This window comes from Heteronotia binoei, chromosome 19 (assembly GCF_032191835.1).
Source record: "Heteronotia binoei isolate CCM8104 ecotype False Entrance Well chromosome 19, APGP_CSIRO_Hbin_v1, whole genome shotgun sequence".
NCBI classification, from domain to species: Eukaryota; Metazoa; Chordata; class Lepidosauria; order Squamata; family Gekkonidae; genus Heteronotia; species Heteronotia binoei.
The window spans coordinates 13,174,330-13,193,741 of record NC_083241.1 but is presented as its reverse complement, the minus strand read 5'-3'; the positions used below and the strand labels follow the sequence as shown (position 1 = coordinate 13,193,741).

At 49.3% G+C, this 19,412-nt stretch overlaps 1 protein-coding gene across 1 annotated transcript in view; it reads right to left on the bottom strand.

Annotated features, from left to right (window-relative positions):
- Positions 1-1,276: 1,276 nt before the first annotated feature.
- Positions 1,277-19,412, bottom strand: part of ALDH1A3 (aldehyde dehydrogenase 1 family member A3) — an 83,669-nt gene continuing 65,533 nt past the window's right edge. Inside the window, exons 11-13 of the mRNA XM_060259810.1 lie at positions 7,728-7,885; positions 5,412-5,486; positions 1,277-2,183 (exon numbers count right to left, since the gene is read on the bottom strand). Of these exons, the coding sequence (XP_060115793.1) occupies positions 2,111-2,183; positions 5,412-5,486; positions 7,728-7,885 (306 nt within the window). The 3' untranslated portion in view covers positions 1,277-2,110. The remainder of the gene's footprint in view (positions 2,184-5,411; positions 5,487-7,727; positions 7,886-19,412) is intronic.

Genomic DNA, 19,412 nt, shown 5'->3' with positions numbered 1-19,412 from the left:
GTGCAGAAGGATAGATGCTTTCGAGCTGTGAGAGTTGGACCATAAGGAAGGCTGAGTGCAGAAGGATAGATGCTTTCGAGCTGTGAGAGTTGGACCATAAGGAAGGCTGAGTGCAGAAGGATAGATGCTTTCGAGCTGTGAGAGTTGGACCATAAGGAAGGCCGAGCACAGAAGGATAGATGCTTTTGAGCTGTTAGAGTTGGACCATAAGGAAGGCCGAGCGCAGAAGGATAGATGCTTTCGAGCTGTGGTGCTGGAGAAGAATCTTGAGAGTCCTTTGGACTTCAAGAAGATCAAATCAGTCAGTCCTAAGGGAAATCAACCCTGACTGTTGCCTGAAAGGTCAGATGCTAAAGCTGAAGCTCAAATACTTTGGCCACCCAATGAGAAGGGAGCACTCCCTGGAGAAGACCCTGATGCTGGGAAAGACAAGGCAAAAGAAGAAGGGGACAGCAAAAGAGGAGATGGCTGGGCAGCGTTACTGATGTACCTATCATGAATTGGAGCAGATTTCAAAGGATGGTGGAAGACGAGGGCCTGGCGTGACTTGGTCCAGGGGGTTGCAAAGAGTCAGACTCGGCTGTGCGGCTGAACAACAGCGAAGCAGCAGACTGTCTGAAGAAGAGAGCGGTGACTCACACAAGCTCCTACCCTACCGCAAATTTTGTTCGTCTTTCAGGTGCTACTGGACTTTTTCCTTTTTTCCTACTGTACAGACAGACTAACGCAGCTACCCCCATCTTCATCTGTAGCAGCAGTAAAGAGCAAGAATCCGGTAGTGAAGACTAAATTCGTGGCAAAGGACATACCTGCCACAAATGTAGTAAAGCTTTAAGGTTGTACTGGACTCTTGCTCTTTTCTAGTGCTGCAGATTTTCAGAATATTCAGCTGCCAATTGAAAAAGTTCAAAAGCTCCCCCTGCTGGTGAGGAGGGGTACGGCTGCTGCTGAGGACCTGAGAGGGGAAACCAGCCATGTGGGCACCATAGAACAAGGGGGGAACCACACGAACCTGTCCCCCCATGTGGAAAACAGCACCAGTAGGATTGTGTTGATTTAAAATAAGACAACAGGCCCCCACGGCCTGGCTTTGCAGTTTGACGCTCTTCCTTGTGTGCGGTCCGTAGAGAAGCATTCTGTACACGCTGCACTGAAACGAATGAAACCTGTGCAAAAGTCACGGTGCAAGACAGCGAACCGGGGCGTTCCATGCCTTCACACTTCATTCAGCATTTTTTTTTTAAAAAAAGAGCACAATGTCTCGCAGCAGGAAAACTGAGAAGCAGAGCTCCTTTACTAAAATTGACTGCAAAAATAGAAAATTTACATTTAAAAAAAATATGTACGGTACACAGGTTTCACAATGGAGGATGGGGAGAGAAAGAGACTTCTCTGAGTCGGGGATATTTCCTTTGTGGGGGAAAAAGGACGACTGGTTCTCCAGGTGGGGGTCGGGACCTCAAAGTGGGTTGGGACTTTTGTAGATCGCTCACGAGGCCAAGCAGAGGAAGAACGGGTAAGATGAAGGAGGTCTGGTGGGAAATGTTGGGCTTGCCTCTACAGAAGGTGCAAAATAGCCAACGGCCTTGATTGTTCAGTAACGCTACCAATACTACATGTGAAAGAGCGAGACAGGATTTGGACAAAGTGCTTTGTGTATCGGGGTTTTAAAACGGGACACAGATTTTTAAGAGGGTCAGGAAAAAGCGTGTGAGATTTGAGGGGGTTATTGCCACGGTTAGAAAGCATGGCTTCCGGGTCAGGGGGGCTTATTGGCCTGTGGAGCAAAGTCGGGGCTACATCTTCAGCAACGACTGTGGTCCATACACATGGATCTATCTGCAGGTTTAAATTACAGATCCACGTGCAGTTAATGTAAGACCATCATTTGTGCAGTTAATCGATTTGAGAATTGACAACACAGGTTTCTAACACAAGGTACTAAAAAGATAAAATAATATCTCGTGTTTGGTTTCCTCTCCCCTCTAGTTTTGTTTAAAGAGTTTACTTTTGTTCTCTCTGGAAACTTTAGCACATTTCCCCCCCCTCCTCCAGTCCATATATCAACATTCAGAGTGTCAGAATTTTAGGTCTCCTGGCGTTCTGGCATTCAGTGAGTCTTCTGTGATAGTTTTATAGTCACTGTTTTCACTTCTGTGTATTCTGCCAGAGCGTATTCACCGCTGCAAGAGAAAAATGGAAAGAATCTTAAGTTGTGGACGTAAGTGTTCCTACAGGTCAAGGGGAGAAGGATAATGAAGCTCCTGGGGCCTCTCTACCCACTGAAGCACGGCTGTCCTGGAGGACTGATCTGTCACCAAACCTGATGCTGAAATACATGTGGAATCCTTGAAAACAAAGGTAGACCCATCGTGATTGTGACAAAGCGACTGTGGACCTCTGCAGTGAATCAAAACTCACTTGGGGTGTTCTAGTGAAACATTACCTGTATAACACTGCCATTGCTGTAAGGCTTTTTTCCTTCTACAATTTTATATCCTGTCAACAAGCCAGAAATGGCAGCACTGTACAAGACGGCTGCCAACTCCATGTTGGGAAATTCCTAGAGATTTGGGGGTAGAGGGTGGGAAGGGCAGGGTTTGGGGGTATAATGCTACAAAGCCCACTCTCCAAAGCGGCCGTTTTCTCCAGGGGAACTGCTCTGCCTGGTGTAATTCCAGCTCTCTGCTTCCCCTAACCACAATTTAGAAAGAAACACACAAAACAGTAACGATTGTGCAATACAAATCGCATTTGCCAAAACACCTTGAATCAAAGATACACGAATGCAGTTACGGAACCGTCCGACGCACAACGTGGCTAGTCTCCACCAGCATTCTGTTGCTGAGGAATACAAACTGGTAGAGGCGTTCCATGAATAAAAATAGAAAATAAGAACTTAAGGAAGCCAGGAAATTTTGGCACTTCAAGTCTACTGTTCCGATGTATATGACAAGACAGTCCCTTGAGGAAGGACAGCACATCCGTAACGAAATTGGACCGGTTCTGTTTTTTTCATTGGGCTCATTATAAACCAGGGGTGGCCAACGGTAGCTCTCCAGATGTTTTTTGCCTACAACTCCCATCAGCCCCAGCCAGCATGCTGGCTGGGGCTGATGGGAGTTGTAGGCAAAAAACATCTGGAGAGCTACCGTCGATCACCCCTGTTATAAACTATTATGAATTCTGGACAGTAGCCACGTTGTACATGGGATGGTTCTGTAACTGGATTCGTGCACTGTTTATCCAAGGTGTTTTGGTGAATGCAGTTTGTATTACACATTGTTACTATTTTGTAAACGGAGAGTGTGTTTCTTTCTAAGTTTCTGTACCTCCGTGGTCCCGCTCATTTCTGACGTCCCGTAACCTCAAGGCTGGTAAGCCTGGCCAGCTACCAACACTGGCAAGCATTTGAAGCAGTGCTTCTGAAAGGCACGCAGCAAAGTCGGTCCACGTTGCCCATCCTGCCAGCCCCCAGAAGGCCTCGGAAGAGGCCTCCCTTCCTCACCAAGACGTTCTGCAGGCAGGGCATCACCACTGAGCAGTAGGCCCTGTCCTCAGAATATACTCAAAGCAGAGAATCCTTGAAGGTTTCATGGTTTTGTACCCTGCTTTCATTTGCAAAGCAGGGTACAAAACAGCATGCCCACTTGTTTCAAATATTCCCTGGTCCCCTGAAGTCAGCCAGAAAGTGTTTTGGAGACAAGAAACTCGAAGTGGCCGTGCTGTCCTAAGATGAACTTAGTTGGATTCAAGTGTCATTTAGGGTCCCCATCGGTGTTCCCTCTAAGCCAGGGGTGTCAAACATGCATCCTGGGGGCCGAATCAGGCCCCTGAAAGGCTCCTATCAGGCCCCCGAGCAACTGGCTGTCAACTGCTTCCTTCTCCCTCTCTCTTGCTTCCTTCTGCATCACAGCTTGTTTTGCAATGCTTGCTCAATTGCACAGGAACTGCAGAGCAAAACCTCTGTTTTCTCCATTGGCTGAGGCTCCTCCCTTGGGGAGGAATAGCTTGTTTTTCCAGGCTCTCTCAATTGCACAACAGAGCTACTAAACCAAGCCCCTCTCCCTTCTATTGGCTGAGGCTCCTCCCTCCTAGTCCTCTGGGGAAGGAGGGAAAGAGCCACAGCCTCCTTTGCCCAGTTCCCTGGATCCCAGGGGAGAAATACAAAGAAAGCATCTTTAAGACCAATGAGCGCTAACATTTTAAGCACAGTTTACGTTTTTAAAAAATATATAATTAATGGTGTTTGTGTCCTTTATAAAGTTTATATCTCTGCTACCTAATCTTAAATAGGTACAACATGGCCTGGCCCGACATGGCCCGGCCCAACAAGGTCTCATTTATGTCAGATCCGGCCTTCATAACAAATAATAATAATAATAATAATAATAATAATAATAATAATAATAATAATAATAATAATAATAATAATAATAATAATAATAATAATAATAATAATAATAATTTTATTTATATCCCACCCTCCCCGCCGAGGCAGGCTCAGGGTGGCTCACAGACATGGAAAATACCATGATTACAACAACACATTATACAGTAAAATCCATTAAATTAATTAATTAATTAATTAATTAAAAACCATTACAATTAAGGTGCTATAATACAAGACCTATTGGATGTATGTCAGATGGCTGGATGTCATTTCAAGATTCAGTCTTGAAGGCCATTTGAAAAAGGATGGTTTTGCAGGCCCTGTGGAACTGATTGTAGTCCCGCATGGCTCGAACCTCCGCTGGTAATTGGTTCCACCAGTGAGGAGCCGTTACTGAGAAGGCCTGCTCTCGGGTTGTTTTCAATTTGGCCTCCCTTGGTCCAGGGATTTTTTAAAAATTTTGGGAGCTAGATCTCAGTGCTCTCTGGGGAATGTATGGAGAGAGGCGGTCCCTAAGGTAGGCAGGTCCTCAGCCATATAGGGCTTTAAAGGTAATAACCAGCACCTTGTAACGGACTTGGAACACAAATGAGTTCGACACCCCTGCTCCAAGTGTTGGTCTGAAGCCACAGAACAAAGTGGGAGTCCAGTAGCACCTTTTAAGACCAATGAAGTTTTATTCAGAACGTAAGCTTTTTTGCGCATGCGCACTTCATCAGACAATGACATTTCATTGTCTGACTAAGTGTACATGCACACGAAAGCTTATATTCTCAATAAAACTTTGTTGGTCTTAAAGTTGCTACTGGACTCCAAATTTCCTCTAAGCTGAGTTAGTGTGAACCAGTTTTTTAGCCTCTGGCTCACACGTTTCTGTTTTGGCTCAGGAAAAATGGCCCCAGAGCAAACTAATTTATGCAGTCGCTCGCAGCTTTAATGGCAGCAGCTCACAAAGTAGAATTTTTGCTCACAAGACTCCGCAGCTTAGAGGCAATTACTAAATGAAAGCCCAACTTACAGTTCTCTGCCGTTTCCTGACATTTTGAAGCCACCAAAGGGAGCTTGTGCGTAGAGGGCAGTGTAACAGTTCACCCTGTGAAAGAAAGAAAAGGGGAGAAACACTTCAGAGTACGAGAAAAACGCCCAATGGGAAGCGATGCCAGTCTGCAGCAGTAAAATAAAGCAGAGAACGCCTGTGGCCATCTTCAAAAAAGATTAACATGCTTGAGTACCACCCTTTCTCAAGGCTACATATCGACTGCCAGTTAAGCTAATCTCTGTGATATATTCAATTTATGCCAGTTTTGATGGGAGGAAGACTCAACCACTCAACTCCTTTAAGATCAGCTTTTCAAATGCTGTAATGCAGGGGTCACGGACATTCGGCATGTAAGCAGATTTAGGGCAAAAAAGTCCAGCTGTTCTTCTCCTGTGCCCCTCCAAAAACTTTCCTTAACTTAATCTGTCTTAACTAGTTTTTTTTTTTAAAAATTAACACACGTTCTAAAAGCACTGTGTATTTAGTTGTAGAGATGTAACCCAGGCCAAGGTTTAAGACTTCATTTTCCACATTCAAGAGTAGCCAGGAAGATAAATTAACCACTACATTAACCATTATGTTGAACTATGTTACCTGAAATCTTATTATTGGGCAAATGGTCTGATCCTATTGATGACTGAATTAAAACTGAGACTGTTCATGTATTACTGTCCATTGCATGATCAGTGATAGCTTCACTCTGGATCTCTGAGTCCACACCTTCTATTAGAACTTGGCAATACAAATTATGGGTCTATTTCATTATGTATAAAATCACGTCCTAGGTTGCACTGCTATCTCAGTCCCTCAAGAAGCTAAACTGATTGCAATTTGATATCTCATTATTACTTACCTTATTGAAAATGAGTTATTCCAAATAACTATATATAACTATATATATACACACACACACACATATATAGTTATAGTTATGTATAGTTATATATAAATGTTATACTTCTATTTTAATTACTACTATTTTAATTAATTTTGCTCTGTTTCTGATCATTTACTTTATGCAAGCAGTGAACTGTGACCCTCCCCTAATGTTTTGATTGGACTGTATATATTATGATTTATTTATTTATTTCCCAGTATTGTGATAATTCTGATGGATGTATTATTGGGTTTTATCCCTTTTATTGTGGCTTATGTTATATTTAAGGTTCTAATTTGTATCCTGTTTTATATTCAATAAAAACTTTGTTCTTTTGACAAAAAAAACCCTGATAATATTTTCTACCTGATTTTGTACTTGACTAATGAAGAGTATAGTATCTGGGAAAACAATAATATGAGAAATATATAGGAATTTTGTTATAAGTTTCTGTCTTATAGCTGTTTTGCTTTAAGAGGTTGAACGGTATTTAGTGGTTACTTTTCTCTTTTCAAACGTTGGTTTGTTAATACTTCACAGACTTTTGTCCCTTATTGCTTCTTACTGTGGCACTCTAGGGTAGCTGATCCCCAGCTGGGGGCAGGGAATCCCCTGGTTTGGAGGCCCTCTCCCTGCTTCAGGGTCTTCAGAAAGTGGGGGAAGGAAGTTTCTGCTGGGTGTGCCATTATTCCCTATGGAGACCTATTTCCATAGGGTATAATGGGGAATTGATCCATAGGTATCTGGGGCTCTGGGGGGGGGGCGGCTTTTATGAGAAAGAGGTACCAAATTTGCAGCATAGCATCCAGTGCCTCTGCTCAAAACACCCTCCAAGTTTCAAAAAGATTGGACCAGGGGTTCCAATTCTAGGAGCCCCAAAAGAAGGTGCCCCTATCCATTATTTCCAATGAATGGAAGGCATTTAAAAAGGTGTGTGGTCCCTTTAAATGTGATGGCCAGAACTCCCTTTGGAGTTCAATTATGCTTGTCACACCCTTGCTTCTGGCTCCACCCCCAATGTCTCCTGGCTCCACCCCCAAAGTCCCCAGATATTTCTTGAATTGGACCTGGCAACCGTAGGTGACAGACATAGGCTTGCTGGCAAAAAGGTGGAAGGCTACGGCTACAGCCATCATCATTCACAGGGTCCAAGCAGAGCAGTCCTTGTTGGACAATCCAATGGAAAGCAGCCCTCCTGGAATTCTCCCAGTAAATCAGGCAGTCGATCCATCCCTGGCCAGTTGTATCACTCTTTAATTGCATACTGGCAAGAACTTAGAATGCCCCCAGACATGCAAACACCTGGCCCACAGGGAAATGATCTCTTTTGCTACTTTATGCTTCTACAAGTGGCAAGTTTGGATCGAAGGCAAGACAGACTGCATCGGCCAGTCTTTTGCAGAGAAAAGGAACGTTACCAGACTGTCCCGGACTGCAACGCCGAAGCTAACGTCAGGGCTCTGTCCAAGTTCTTTGTAAACACGGCGGCGGTGAGTCCGTATTCCGTGTTGTTGGCTCTCTGAATGACTTCTTCGAGGTTTTTAAACTTCATGATGGGTTGCACCGGTCCAAAAATCTGTCAATATCACAAAGGGGAGCAACTGATTAATTACCCGCCTTTTACACTGATTATTTCAGCTCGCGGGTTACCTCATTCCGGATGCCAGTGTGTTTAGCAGACACATGAGCTCAGTAAAAGTTACCCCCCCCCCCCGCTTTGGTTAAGGAAAAGGCATTTGTTAAAATTTGTCACTTAGAAGCGTGTTTTTATTTAGCGCTATTCAAAATACAAAAGGAGAGCAATTAATGAGACACAAATGCTGAGTAATCAAAGCACAGCTATTTAGAGTTTGCAAATACCATGAGCATTACAAAAAAAAAATACACTTTTTTGCAGAGGGACTTCTGCTGTCAAAACAAAATCGGCCAAGTTCTGCATTCTCTCCATGCTGCTGTCGCTAAGCAAGCAATCCATGTTTTAACAAGTTCTTTAATCACAAGCAGGCCTCAAATTCAGCAGGAGCTCACAGGCACACAGCTCCTGAACCTTTCTGATGCTCCCCCCCCCCCCCCGCCTATCTACCTTTGTCCACTGAATAGTAGGTGCAGGCTGCATAAGAATCCCTGGATTAGGAAAATGGGCAGCCAGCCAGCCACCAGGAGCTTTGCCACACCCCCAGCAACCCTTGTTAACCCCTGGAGAAGCCTGTGCCACCCTTTCTCCACTTCTTATGTGATTTTGGGTTGCGGGTGGCTTGCTGGCCTTTTGACTGGGGAGTGGGGAAGCAGCCAAGGAGAGTCCCAGGTGAGCGAGGCCTGCTTGGCCTCGTTAGATCTCTAAGGTAACCCAAGCAGGCCTCACTCGCCCGGGGCTCTCCTTTCTTGCGTTGGGTTGCTTTTGGCTGGGGGGGGGGCAGCATATGCTAATGAGCTCCACCACCTATTTTTCTACAACAACCCCTGATCGCAAGTAATGCACTAGAACGGAAACAGCTGAAGACAAGCCTGGTCTTAACCTTTGCAGAATAAAACGGGGCCACGTTGATAGGGAGCGGTGGGATAACCTGATCTTGTCAGATCTCTGAAGCGGAGCTTTAGAAGCACTCAAAGATTTCAGGTTTTCACAGCTGGCATCATCATTAGGGTTTGTAGAATCTTTCGGGCTCAAGTGCCGTGTTCTGCTGGAGAAAGTTTTTCTTCCAGACGTTTCGTTCTCAGCTGCGGAGAACATTCTCAGCGGCGTTGCAGCCAGAGCAGGCGCTCTGACCTTCTTGGCTGCTGTGCATTGAGTGAGCTACTGTGCATTGAATGGGCTGGCTGGCTGCCCATTCTCCTAAGGGATTCTTATGCAGCCTGCACCTACTATTCAACAACAACAACAACAACAACAAATTTTATTTGTATCCCGCCCTCCCCGCCGGAGCAGGCTCAGGGCGGCTAACAACATGGCTCAGAGCCAAATTATACAGGTGAATAAAACTACATCAAACATCAAACATTTAATTAAAATCTGGTTAGGCTTTAAAATTAAGTTAATTTTTTAAAAGTGCTAGTGCTACATTTACTTATTCTGATGGCGGTTTCCTTCGTAATTTCCATTTCGATCAGGGAAAGCCAGTCTGAAGAGGAAGGTCTTGCAGGCCCTGCGGAACTGTTCTAGGTCCCGCAGGGCCCGCATTTCCTCTGGAAGTTGGTTCCATAGGCTCGGGGCTACAGAGGAGGAGGCCCGGTTACGGGTGCTTTGCAGCTTCACCTCTCTCGGTCCGGGGACAGTCAGCAGGTTTTTCCCGGCTGACCTCAGTGCTCTCTGGGGTTCATATGAGGAGAGACGGTCCCTAAGGTAGACAGGTCCTCGACCATATAGGGCTTTAAAGGTAATGACCAGCACTTTGTAACGGACCCGGTATGTAACTGGCAGCCAGTGCAGTTCGCGCAGCCCAGGCTGTATGTGCTCCCATTTAGGGAGTCCCAGCAACAGTCTAGCCGCTGCGTTCTGCACCAGTTGCAGCTTCCGGGTTCGGCACAGAGGCAGCCCCATGTAGAGGGCATTACAGTAATCCAGTCTCGAGGTGACCGTTGCATGAAGCACCATTGCCAGATCTTGGCGCTCTAGGAAGGGAGCCAACTGCTTTGCCCGCCTTAGATGGAAAAAGGCTGACTTGGCAGTGGCTGCAATCTGGGCCTCCATTGATAATGCAGGCTCCAGTAAAACTCCCAGGCTCTTAACTCGGTGCGCCGCTTTCAACGGCGCCCCGTCGAAGACCGGGAGAAGTATTTCCCCTCCCCGAGCGCCCCGACCCAGACAAAGGACTTCTGTCTTCGCTGGATTCAGTTTCAGCCCGCTCTTCCTCAACCAGGTTGCCAAATCCTGCAGGGCCCGGTCTAAATTCTCTGGGACGCAGTCAGGCCGGCCGTCCATTAGCAGATAGAGTTGGGTGTCATCTGCGTATTGATGGCACCCAAGTCCGTGTCTCCTGGCAATCTGGGCAAGGGGGCGCATGTAGATGTTAAATAACATCGGTGAGAGAACTGCCCCCTGAGGCACTCCGCAATCCAGTGTGCGCCTCTGGGACAGCTCGCCCCCAATTGCCACCCTTTGTCCCCGATCCTCGAGGAAGGAGGCAAGCCATTGTAAGGCAGACCCCCTCACCCCTACATCGGCGAGGCGGCGGGTCAGTAGCCGATGGTCGACCGTGTCGAACGCAGCCGACAGGTCCAACAACATCAGCACCGGCACACCGCCCCGATCCAGGTGCCGTTGGAGATCATCTACCAGGGCGACCAGTACTGTCTCCGTCCCGTAACCCGGGCGAAAGCCGGACTGGCAAGGGTCTAGGATGGAAGCGTCATCCAGAAAGCTCTGCAACTGCGACGCCACTGCCCTCTCTATAATTTTACCTAAAAATGGTAAATTAGAGACCGGTCGGTAGTTTGCCAATTCGACCGGATCCGCTGTACTTTTTTTCAAGAGGGGACGGACCAAAGCCTCTTTTAGAGATGATGGAAAGCGCCCCTCTGTGAGGGATCTATTTATGATGTCCCGTAAAGGACATTCAAGCTCCCTCAGGCAGGACTTAATTAGCCAGGAGGGGCATGGGTCCAAATCGCAAGTTGTAGGGCGTGCAGAGGAGAGAATTCCGTCAACTTCCTCCAGGCTGAGCGGGCTGAAGTGATCCAGGATTAAATCCGAAGACAGGCACGGGGCCTCGGGCTCACATACTGTATCCAAGGTGATGGGCAGGTCCTGGCGGAGCGACGTGATTTTGTCTGCAAAAAATTTCGCAAAAGCCTCACAGCCGATTTCCAATTCTCTAACGTTTGGTCTGCCTTGGGGCAGTGTGGTTAACTGTCCAATTATTTTAAACAATTGTGCTGGGCGCGAATTTGCAGACGCAATCTTGGCCGCGAAATACTTCAGTGGACAAAGGTAGGTAGGCGGGGGGGGGGGAGCATCAGAAAGGTTCAGGAGCTGTGCGCCTGTGAGCTCCTGCTGAATTTGAGGCCTGCTTGTGATTAAAGAACTTGTTAAAACATGGATTGCTTGCTTAGCGACAGCAACATGGAGAGAATGCAGAACTTGGCCGATTTTGTTTTGACAGCAGCACTCAATGCACAGCAGCCAAGAAGGTCAGAGCGCCTGCTCCAGCTGCAATGCCACTGAGGATGTTCTCCGCAGCTGAGAACGAAACGGCTGGAAGGAAAACTTTCTCCAGTAGAACACGCCACTTGAGCCCGAAAGATTCTACAAACCCTAATTTAGAAGCACTGACCGCTGCTTGGATGGGAGGCCACCAAGAGGAAGGCGCTGGCAAACCACCTCTCCTTCTCACTTGCCCTGAAAGCCCCTGTCTGGGGTTGCCGTAAATCGGTTATTTTATTTATGTTAATTTCTAGTCCACCCTATCCTGCGGGTGGGGCTCAGGGCAGATCACAACAGACTTAAATAATAAAAAAGCAGGCAATAAAATCAAATAAATAAAACATTAAGACGATACAATTACTCCATTTCAGGTGGAAGACGACTAATCAGAGCTGGAACCAATGATGTTCCAATAGGCCCAACAGACCAGGGGTGGCAACCTGACAGCACGTACCTATGCCGATAGAGGAACCTATGCTGATTGAGGCCTGCAGCTGCACCCTCCTAATGCTGGGTCACTGACCCCCCTCCCCATCCACTCTAAATGAGCTATGGATCTCAAAGCACATGGGATGGCATGGGAGCACACATGTTGGTTGAGACTTTCCTCTCCAAAGCCAAGGGGAGGAAAGGGGGATTGGACAAATTATTATTTTTTCTTTTTTTGGTATTTTTGTATTTGTGCGTGTACACCTGAAAGTCATGACAACTTCTGGTGACTGGCCCCTACTCGGGAGGGGAGCTGGAGGGAGATGGCTGAATGAAGCCTGTCCCTGCCTCCTGACTGCTGGTATTCCTTGGAGGTCTCCCATCCAAGGACGGGCCAGAGTTGACCCTGCTTAGTTTCTGAAATCTGATGAGATCGGGCTTGCGTGGGCTATCCAGGGCAGAGCGGGATTAGACAAATTCTTGAGCACTACGTGAACACCTGGAACCGTTCAGTCAACATCAGTCTCACCTACTCAGACCGGCAAGGGTCTCAAGAGAATGTCTTTCACATCACCTGATCTTCTTAACTGGGAGATGTCGGGGATTGAACCTGGGACCTTCTGCATGCAAAGCAGATGCTCTCCCACTGAGCCGCAGCCCTTCCCCATCAATAGATGCCAAGTATCATCTCTAAATGGAACCTCCAAGTTAATGCAGAACCTCTGAATGCCACCTGTTGAGGGAGGCCACTGCTTAACTTGAAGCATTTTTTTCTGGCCACTGTTGCCAGCTGGGTGCTGGATTTGAGGAACAGTTGGCCTAATCCAGCCAGACTCTTACATTTTCAGCCAAATGAGTTGATCCAATGAAGTCACAACCAACTCTCCCTCTAAGCTGCGGAGTCTTGTGAGCAAAAATTCTACTTTGTGAGCTCCTAGCATTAAAGTTGTGAGCTACTGCATCAGTTAGTGGGCTCTGGAGCCATTTTTCCTGAGACAAGATAAAAACGTTTGAGCCAGAGACTAAAAAAAAACAGGTTGCTTACCTGTAACTGATGATCTTCGAGTGGTCATCTGTGCAGTCACACACATGGGTCTTGCCGCAGGCAACGGATCCATTCCTCGGAGCTCCAATAGCTCGTTTATAACGTCTTTTGGCGCGCTTTCCTCCCGCTCTGGGGAGCAGGCAGCGACCGCGCATGCCTGGAGCGGGGGGAGAGCGCCCCTTCCACTCAGTTTCTTCCAGCCGCCGCCGCCGGCAATGACACTGTAAGTTTACGGAAGAATCACAAGAGGCCAGCAGCGGGGAAGGCTGGGTGGGCGTGTGTGACTGCACAGATGACCACTCGAAGATCATCAGTTACAGGTAAGCAACCTGTTTATCTTCTTCGTGGTCTCTGTGCAGTCCCACACATGGGTGACTAGCCAGCTGGATGGACTGGAGGAGGGTGCTGGTAAAGAAAAAGGTTAGTCACAGGAAAAATCAAATCACATGCAATCACGCAATCAACCATCATGTGACGTGGTCTGCAGTGTAAAGATGGAAGCGGATGCACTCACCCCTGGCTTCAGAGGAAGATGGATCTGAGGACCGCTTGGCCGAAGGAGGCGTCACGTCTCGCACGAACGTCCATCGCATAGTGGGAGACGAACGTGGATGGAGAGGACCAGGATGCAGCCGCACAAATGTCCTCTAGAGACACGCCTTGTAGAAAGGCCGAAGACGTGGAGACCGCTCTAGTAGAGTGGCCCTTAAGGCCGTCGGGCAAAGGCTGCTTAGCCAGTTCGTAGCACAACCTGATGGCACTGACTACCCACTTTGACAGACGTTGGGTAGAAATTTTAAGACCCCTGTGGGGGTTTCCGTAGGCCACAAACAGATTAGGGTCCTTACGGAAAGGTTGTGTACGATCAAGGTAGAAGGATAACGCCCTTCTAACGTCCAAGGAATGCAGGGCTCGTTGTCCCTGGTCGGATGGGTTGGAGAAGAACGTTGGTAGAGAAGTTGAGGTTGATAAGTGGAACTGGGAGACAACCTTAGGCAGGAACGCAGGGTCCGGTCGCAAAACAACTTTGTCCTTGTGGAAAATGGTGTAGGGAGGATCGTAGCGGAAAGCGCATAAGTCACTTGCCCGTTTGCCCGAGGTGAGGGCTACGAGTAATGCTGTCTTCCAGGAAAGGAGATTGAGGTCTATGGTAGCCATAGGTTCAAAAGGGGCTTTCATCAAGCAGGAAAGGACTAACGATAAACTCCATGTCGGAACAAATGGTTTAACCGGTGGGTTGAGGTGCAACAAGCCCTTGAGAAAGGACTTTGATAAGGGATGGGAGAACACAGTCTTGCCATCGATCGGCTTGTGGAAAGCAGAAACCGCAGAAAGGTGAACCTTCACAGAGGAATAACAGAGTCCGGATTTCTGTAGGGAAAGTAGGTAGTCCAGAATTAGGGGAAGTGGAGCCGTTTCCGGCTGCAGCTGAGAAGATGTTGCAAAGGAACAGAAGCGCTTCCATTTACGCTGATAAGAAAGTCTGGTGGAAGGCTTTCTTGCGTTGAGGATGACATTGGCTACTTCTGTAGAGAGGAAGGTGGCCGTATTCTCCAGGCGGTCAGGGCCAGGACCCGAGGGTTGTGATGAAGAACCTGACCGTTGGCTTGAGAGAGGAGGTCGCCCGCAGGAGGAAGCCGGCAGTAAGTGTGGCGTGACAGTTGAAGCAGCCTCGTGAACCACGGTTGCCGAGGCCACCATGGCGCAATGAGGATGCAGTCTGTGCCATCCCGAGTTATTTTCACCAGCACACGTGTCAGAAGGGGGGTCGGTGGAAAGAAGTAGTGAAGGGGACCTGTCCAATCGTGCAGAAAGGCGTCGTTGCCCCTCCTGCAATAAAACTGAGGACACTTGGCATTGTTCCTGGATGCAAAGGCGTCCACCTCGGGTGTTCCGAAGCAGCGGAAGATGCTGCGAAGGTAGGTCGGAGTGATGGACCATTCGTGGTCGTCTATCCGAAACCTGCTGAGGGAATCGGCCAAGGTATTCTCCACACCGGGGAGATGAATGGCAGTCATAAATATGTTGTGTTTGACACACCATTCCCAGAGCAGTACGGCTATACGACAGAGACGGAGGGATCTGGTGCCCCCTTGCTTGTTTATATAATAAACAGTCGCCATGTTGTCCGTAGAGATCTGGACATGCTGGCCCTTTATTAATGGGAGAAATGATTGAAGAGCTCTGTGCACCGCGATCAGTTCTAAGCAGTTTATGTGCATGAGTCTCTCGGTGGTCGTCCAAAGCCCTCTGACAGTTTTGTCCTCTAGGTGGGCTCCCCATCCCCACTTGGAGGCATCTGTTGTTATAGTGGTCGTAGGGGAAGTCGGTAGAAACGGCTTGCCCTCTAGTAGATTGTTGGGCACAGTCCACCACGTGAGAGATAGAAGCGCTCTCTGTGGGATAGTGAGCAGAGCAGCTTGCGGTTGCGTTTGAGGGTTGTAGGCTCGAACAAACCAGATCTGCAGTTGTCGCATTCGCAGTCTGGCAAATCGAAGGACAGATGTCGTTGCAGCCATAAGGCCCAGCAGGCGTTGGATTGTGAACGCAGACTGACGGGGTTGCTGTTGAACTGCCTTGGCTAGGGCAATAATAGTGCATGCCCGATCCTCTGGGAGAAAAGCTCGATGCGGGGAGCTGCAGAGAAGGGCGCCTATAAACTTGAGGTCCTGGGTAGGTGTGAGGTGCGACTTTGATGTATTCACGCGGAGACCCAGGGAGCTCAGCAGAGTGAGAGCTGTGTCGAGGTTGTGCTCCAATTGCTGTTGTGTCGGGGCCACCAGGAGCCAGTCGTCGATGTACGGGAAGACTGGAATGTTCCGAGTGCGAAGTGCAGCTGCCACAACCGCCATGCACTTGGTGAACACGCGGGGCGCAGTGGAGAGGCCGAAAGGTAGGGACACATATTGGTAGTGGTCCCGGCCCATGGCAAATCGTAGATACTTCCGATGTTGAGGTCGGATTGTCACATGGAAGTAAGCGTCCTGAAGGTCTAGGGAAGCCATCCAGGAATTCCTGGGGATAAGAGGCAGAATGGACTGCAGGGAGATCATTCTGAACTTCCTGTATGCGATGTGCTTGTTGAGCTTCCTTAGATCTAGAATGGGACGCCTTCCTCCATCCCTCTTGGGAACAAGGAAGTATCTTGAATAGAAGCCTGTCCCCCGATGGAGGGGGGGAACGGGCTCTATGGCTTCCTTGTGGAGCAAGTCCAGGATCTCCTGACGGAGGAGGGGAGAGGGGGGGGTAGCTGTGAAATAGTGGTGGCGAGGTGGAGAAATGAACTCGATTGCGTAACCTAGACGCACGATGGTCAGCACCCAGGAGTCGGTTGTTATCGAGTTCCAAGTCGGAAGGAACGGTGACAGACGTGTGTTGAAGAACGGTACGGGGGAGTCAAAGAGACTGTTTAGAAGGAAGGGAGGGTTTTTTGGCCTGTTGTGACCGCGGTCTTTGTTGGAACTGCGGTTTCTGCTGGCCAGTCTTCCTCTTCCAGAAGTCGGTACGCTTAGGTGACCCTTGGCGTCTTTGAAATGATGGTCTCCAGGGCTTTGCACGGTTGGGACGCTGGGAAAACGGTTGGGAAACTCCCAAGCGCTTGGCACGTTTGCGGCCATCATCCACCGAGGCTAAGACTTCGTCAGTAGAAGCATGGAAAAGGCCGAGGCCATCGAAGGGAAGGTCTTCTATTTTTTGTTTAATGTCCGGTTGTAGATTTGTGGACCTCAGCCAGGCGTGGCGTCGTAAGGCAACAGAGGATGCAAAAACCCTGGACGAGCAAGAAACAGCATGGCGTATGGTGTTGATCTGTTGCTTGGACACTCTAGATAGCTCTGATACCAAGCCGGAGGCCGTTCTTTGGGGGGGTTCAGGAAGGGCGGAAATAAGAGGCGTAAATTGGTTAGCCAAGTTGTAGACATAGGCTGAAAAGTAGGCTAAATAATTGTTTAGTTTAGAATTTGTAGAGGCAAGGCCGAAAATTTTTCTTGCCAGGGTGTCCAATTTCCTGCCTTCACGGTCAGGAGGTGTCGGATGTCTGGATGGTTTAGCCTTAGTGGCTGAGTGCACGATAATGGAGTTGGGCGCCGGATGAGAAGCAAGAAATTTAGCCTCAGGAGCGTGAACTCTGTAGAGAGAGTCAAAGCGTTTCGCGGTAGGTGGAACCGAGGCAGGTTTGTCCCAGGTTTTGCGGAGGCCTTCGAGGTGTACCGGGAGCATGGGAAGAAGCGAGCCCGGTGGAAAGTCCGTTTGCACGAGGTCGTGTACAAGGTCAGAGACCTTAGGTGAGTCCGACGGAAGAGTAATGTTGAGGGCTTCGGCCATGGTTGTAATTAGGTGGAGATAGGCCTTGGACGCATCAGATGGAGATAGTCGGGGCTGTGGTACCGAATCCGAGGCTACCGAGTCAGGACGGTCCTCGGAGTCTGAGGATGCTGACGATTCCGGGTCGGAGTGGGAATCCTCACCCGAGGGAGAGTGCGGGGGTCGGATCGGGTCCGAAGGAACAGGTTGAGATTTCATCGTCTGAGCAGGTTGGTCTGTAGGAGTGGAGACCGGAGGAGCAATCGCGGCCGAGGCTGATGGAGTGCGCGGTCTAGCGTCCTCTGTCTGGTAGTGGTCCCGGGGTCGCTGTAGATCAGAGTGACGAACAGATTCCCGAAGCCTTTCGCGGAGTCGAGGGGAATAGCGAGAGTAGTCCGGCTCTCGGATCCGATCCCGAGGATAGGCATGTTCACGGGTCCGATCTTGGTCACGGGGTGGAGAAGAGAGGTCATGGTCGAAGCCGCGGGGGCGTGGCTCTCGGGTCCGATCCCGGGAGTAATCACGGCGTGGAGAATCGCGGAGTCGTCGAGAAAAGTCACGGAGTCGATCACGGGGTCTAGGAGAGTCCTCGTATTGGTACGGGGAATAACCTGAGCCCTCAAGAGAAGGAGAACGAGAAGGACGATGAAAGCGAGAGTGGTGCCGGTCGTATCTGGGGGCATAATAGTCCCGATAATAATCAGAGGAGTCGGAGTCTCGGCGCCGGCGCGGTGATCTGGAGCGAGCCTTGAGCGGTGACCGGGATCGTAGTCGACGTGAGGGTGAGCGAGAGCGCCCCTTGTTTGAGGCCTGAACGGCCGAGTCCTTGTACAGGGGAGAAATCCCGACGTCTCGGAGGTCCTTATACAGGGGAGAAATCCCGATATCGCGGAAGGATCCGATTCGAAGCGGGGGTTTCAGGTAGGTCTGGGTAGACTCACTAGTAAGATCGGGTTCAAGGAAGTCGGTCGGGACCACGCTGTGCACCGAGGGCGAACGAGAGTGGACCGGTATGACCTCAACTGCTGTAGATGTGTGAGGCGTCAGTTGGGGCATGTCGGTGATGACGTCCGACGGAGTCGTCAACTCAAGCGGAAGAGCAGGCTGAGTTGGAGTCACAGGATCCATGGAGGTCGATGTCGAAATTGGAGGCTGAGGCTTCTTGGGAGCCAAGTGCGCGTGGAGTTTCCTCGGACCCGAATCGGCCGATCCGGGATGACGAGACTTTTTGTGCGCCGGACCCGTGGGTTCCAGGTGGCGCGATTTCTTCGAAGCCTTATGGCCGGTCTCGGCGTGCTTCGAAGATTTTTTATCGGACTTGTGTTTCTGTTTAGCGAGAGACACGTCCGTAGAAGCCGAATCTCCCGCTTGTTGTTGGGGAGGCGGCGAGCCCGATGTGGGCATAGCCCTTAAGGACAACTCGATCAGGAAACTCCGGAGCCTTGCCGCGCGGTTTTTTCGGGCCTGCTTTCCGAAATTCGCACAATGAGGGCAGGAGTCGACTCGGTGAGATTCCCCCAAGCAAAAAAGGCAGTGGCTGTGGCCGTCTGTAGTAGGGATTTTGGTCCCACAGCGCGTGCACTTTTTGAAGGTAACTTTCCCTTCCATGCGCCCCGGACAAGGGAGGGGGGGGAAGGGAGAAAAGGGGAAAGAAAGCGCAGAACGGGTTTTTTTTTTTTTTGGGACGAAAGAGAAGATATAAGAGATAGAAATACGATACCAGTGAAGGAGGAAAGAAGCGGATGAAGTAACAGACGAGCTAAGGAGGAACGCAGCGAGGGAGGTGTTGTCCGGGCGGCGGTAGGAAAGAAACTGAGTGGAAGGGGCGCTCTCCCCCCGCTCCAGGCATGCGCGGTCGCTGCCTGCTCCCCAGAGCGGGAGGAAAGCGCGCCAAAAGACGTTATAAACGAGCTATTGGAGCTCCGAGGAATGGATCCGTTGCCTGCGGCAAGACCCATGTGTGGGACTGCACAGAGACCACGAAGAAGATCTGTGAGCTAGCTCACATTAACTCAGCTTAGAGGGGACAATGGTCGCAACTGACTCATGGAGATCCAGGGGTGGAACTCTAGCAGGAGCTCCTTTGCATATTAGGCCACACACCCCTGATGTAGCCAATCCTCCTAGCGCTTACAAAAAAAGAGCCTTGTAAGCTCTTGGAGGATTGGCTATATCAGGGGTGTGTGG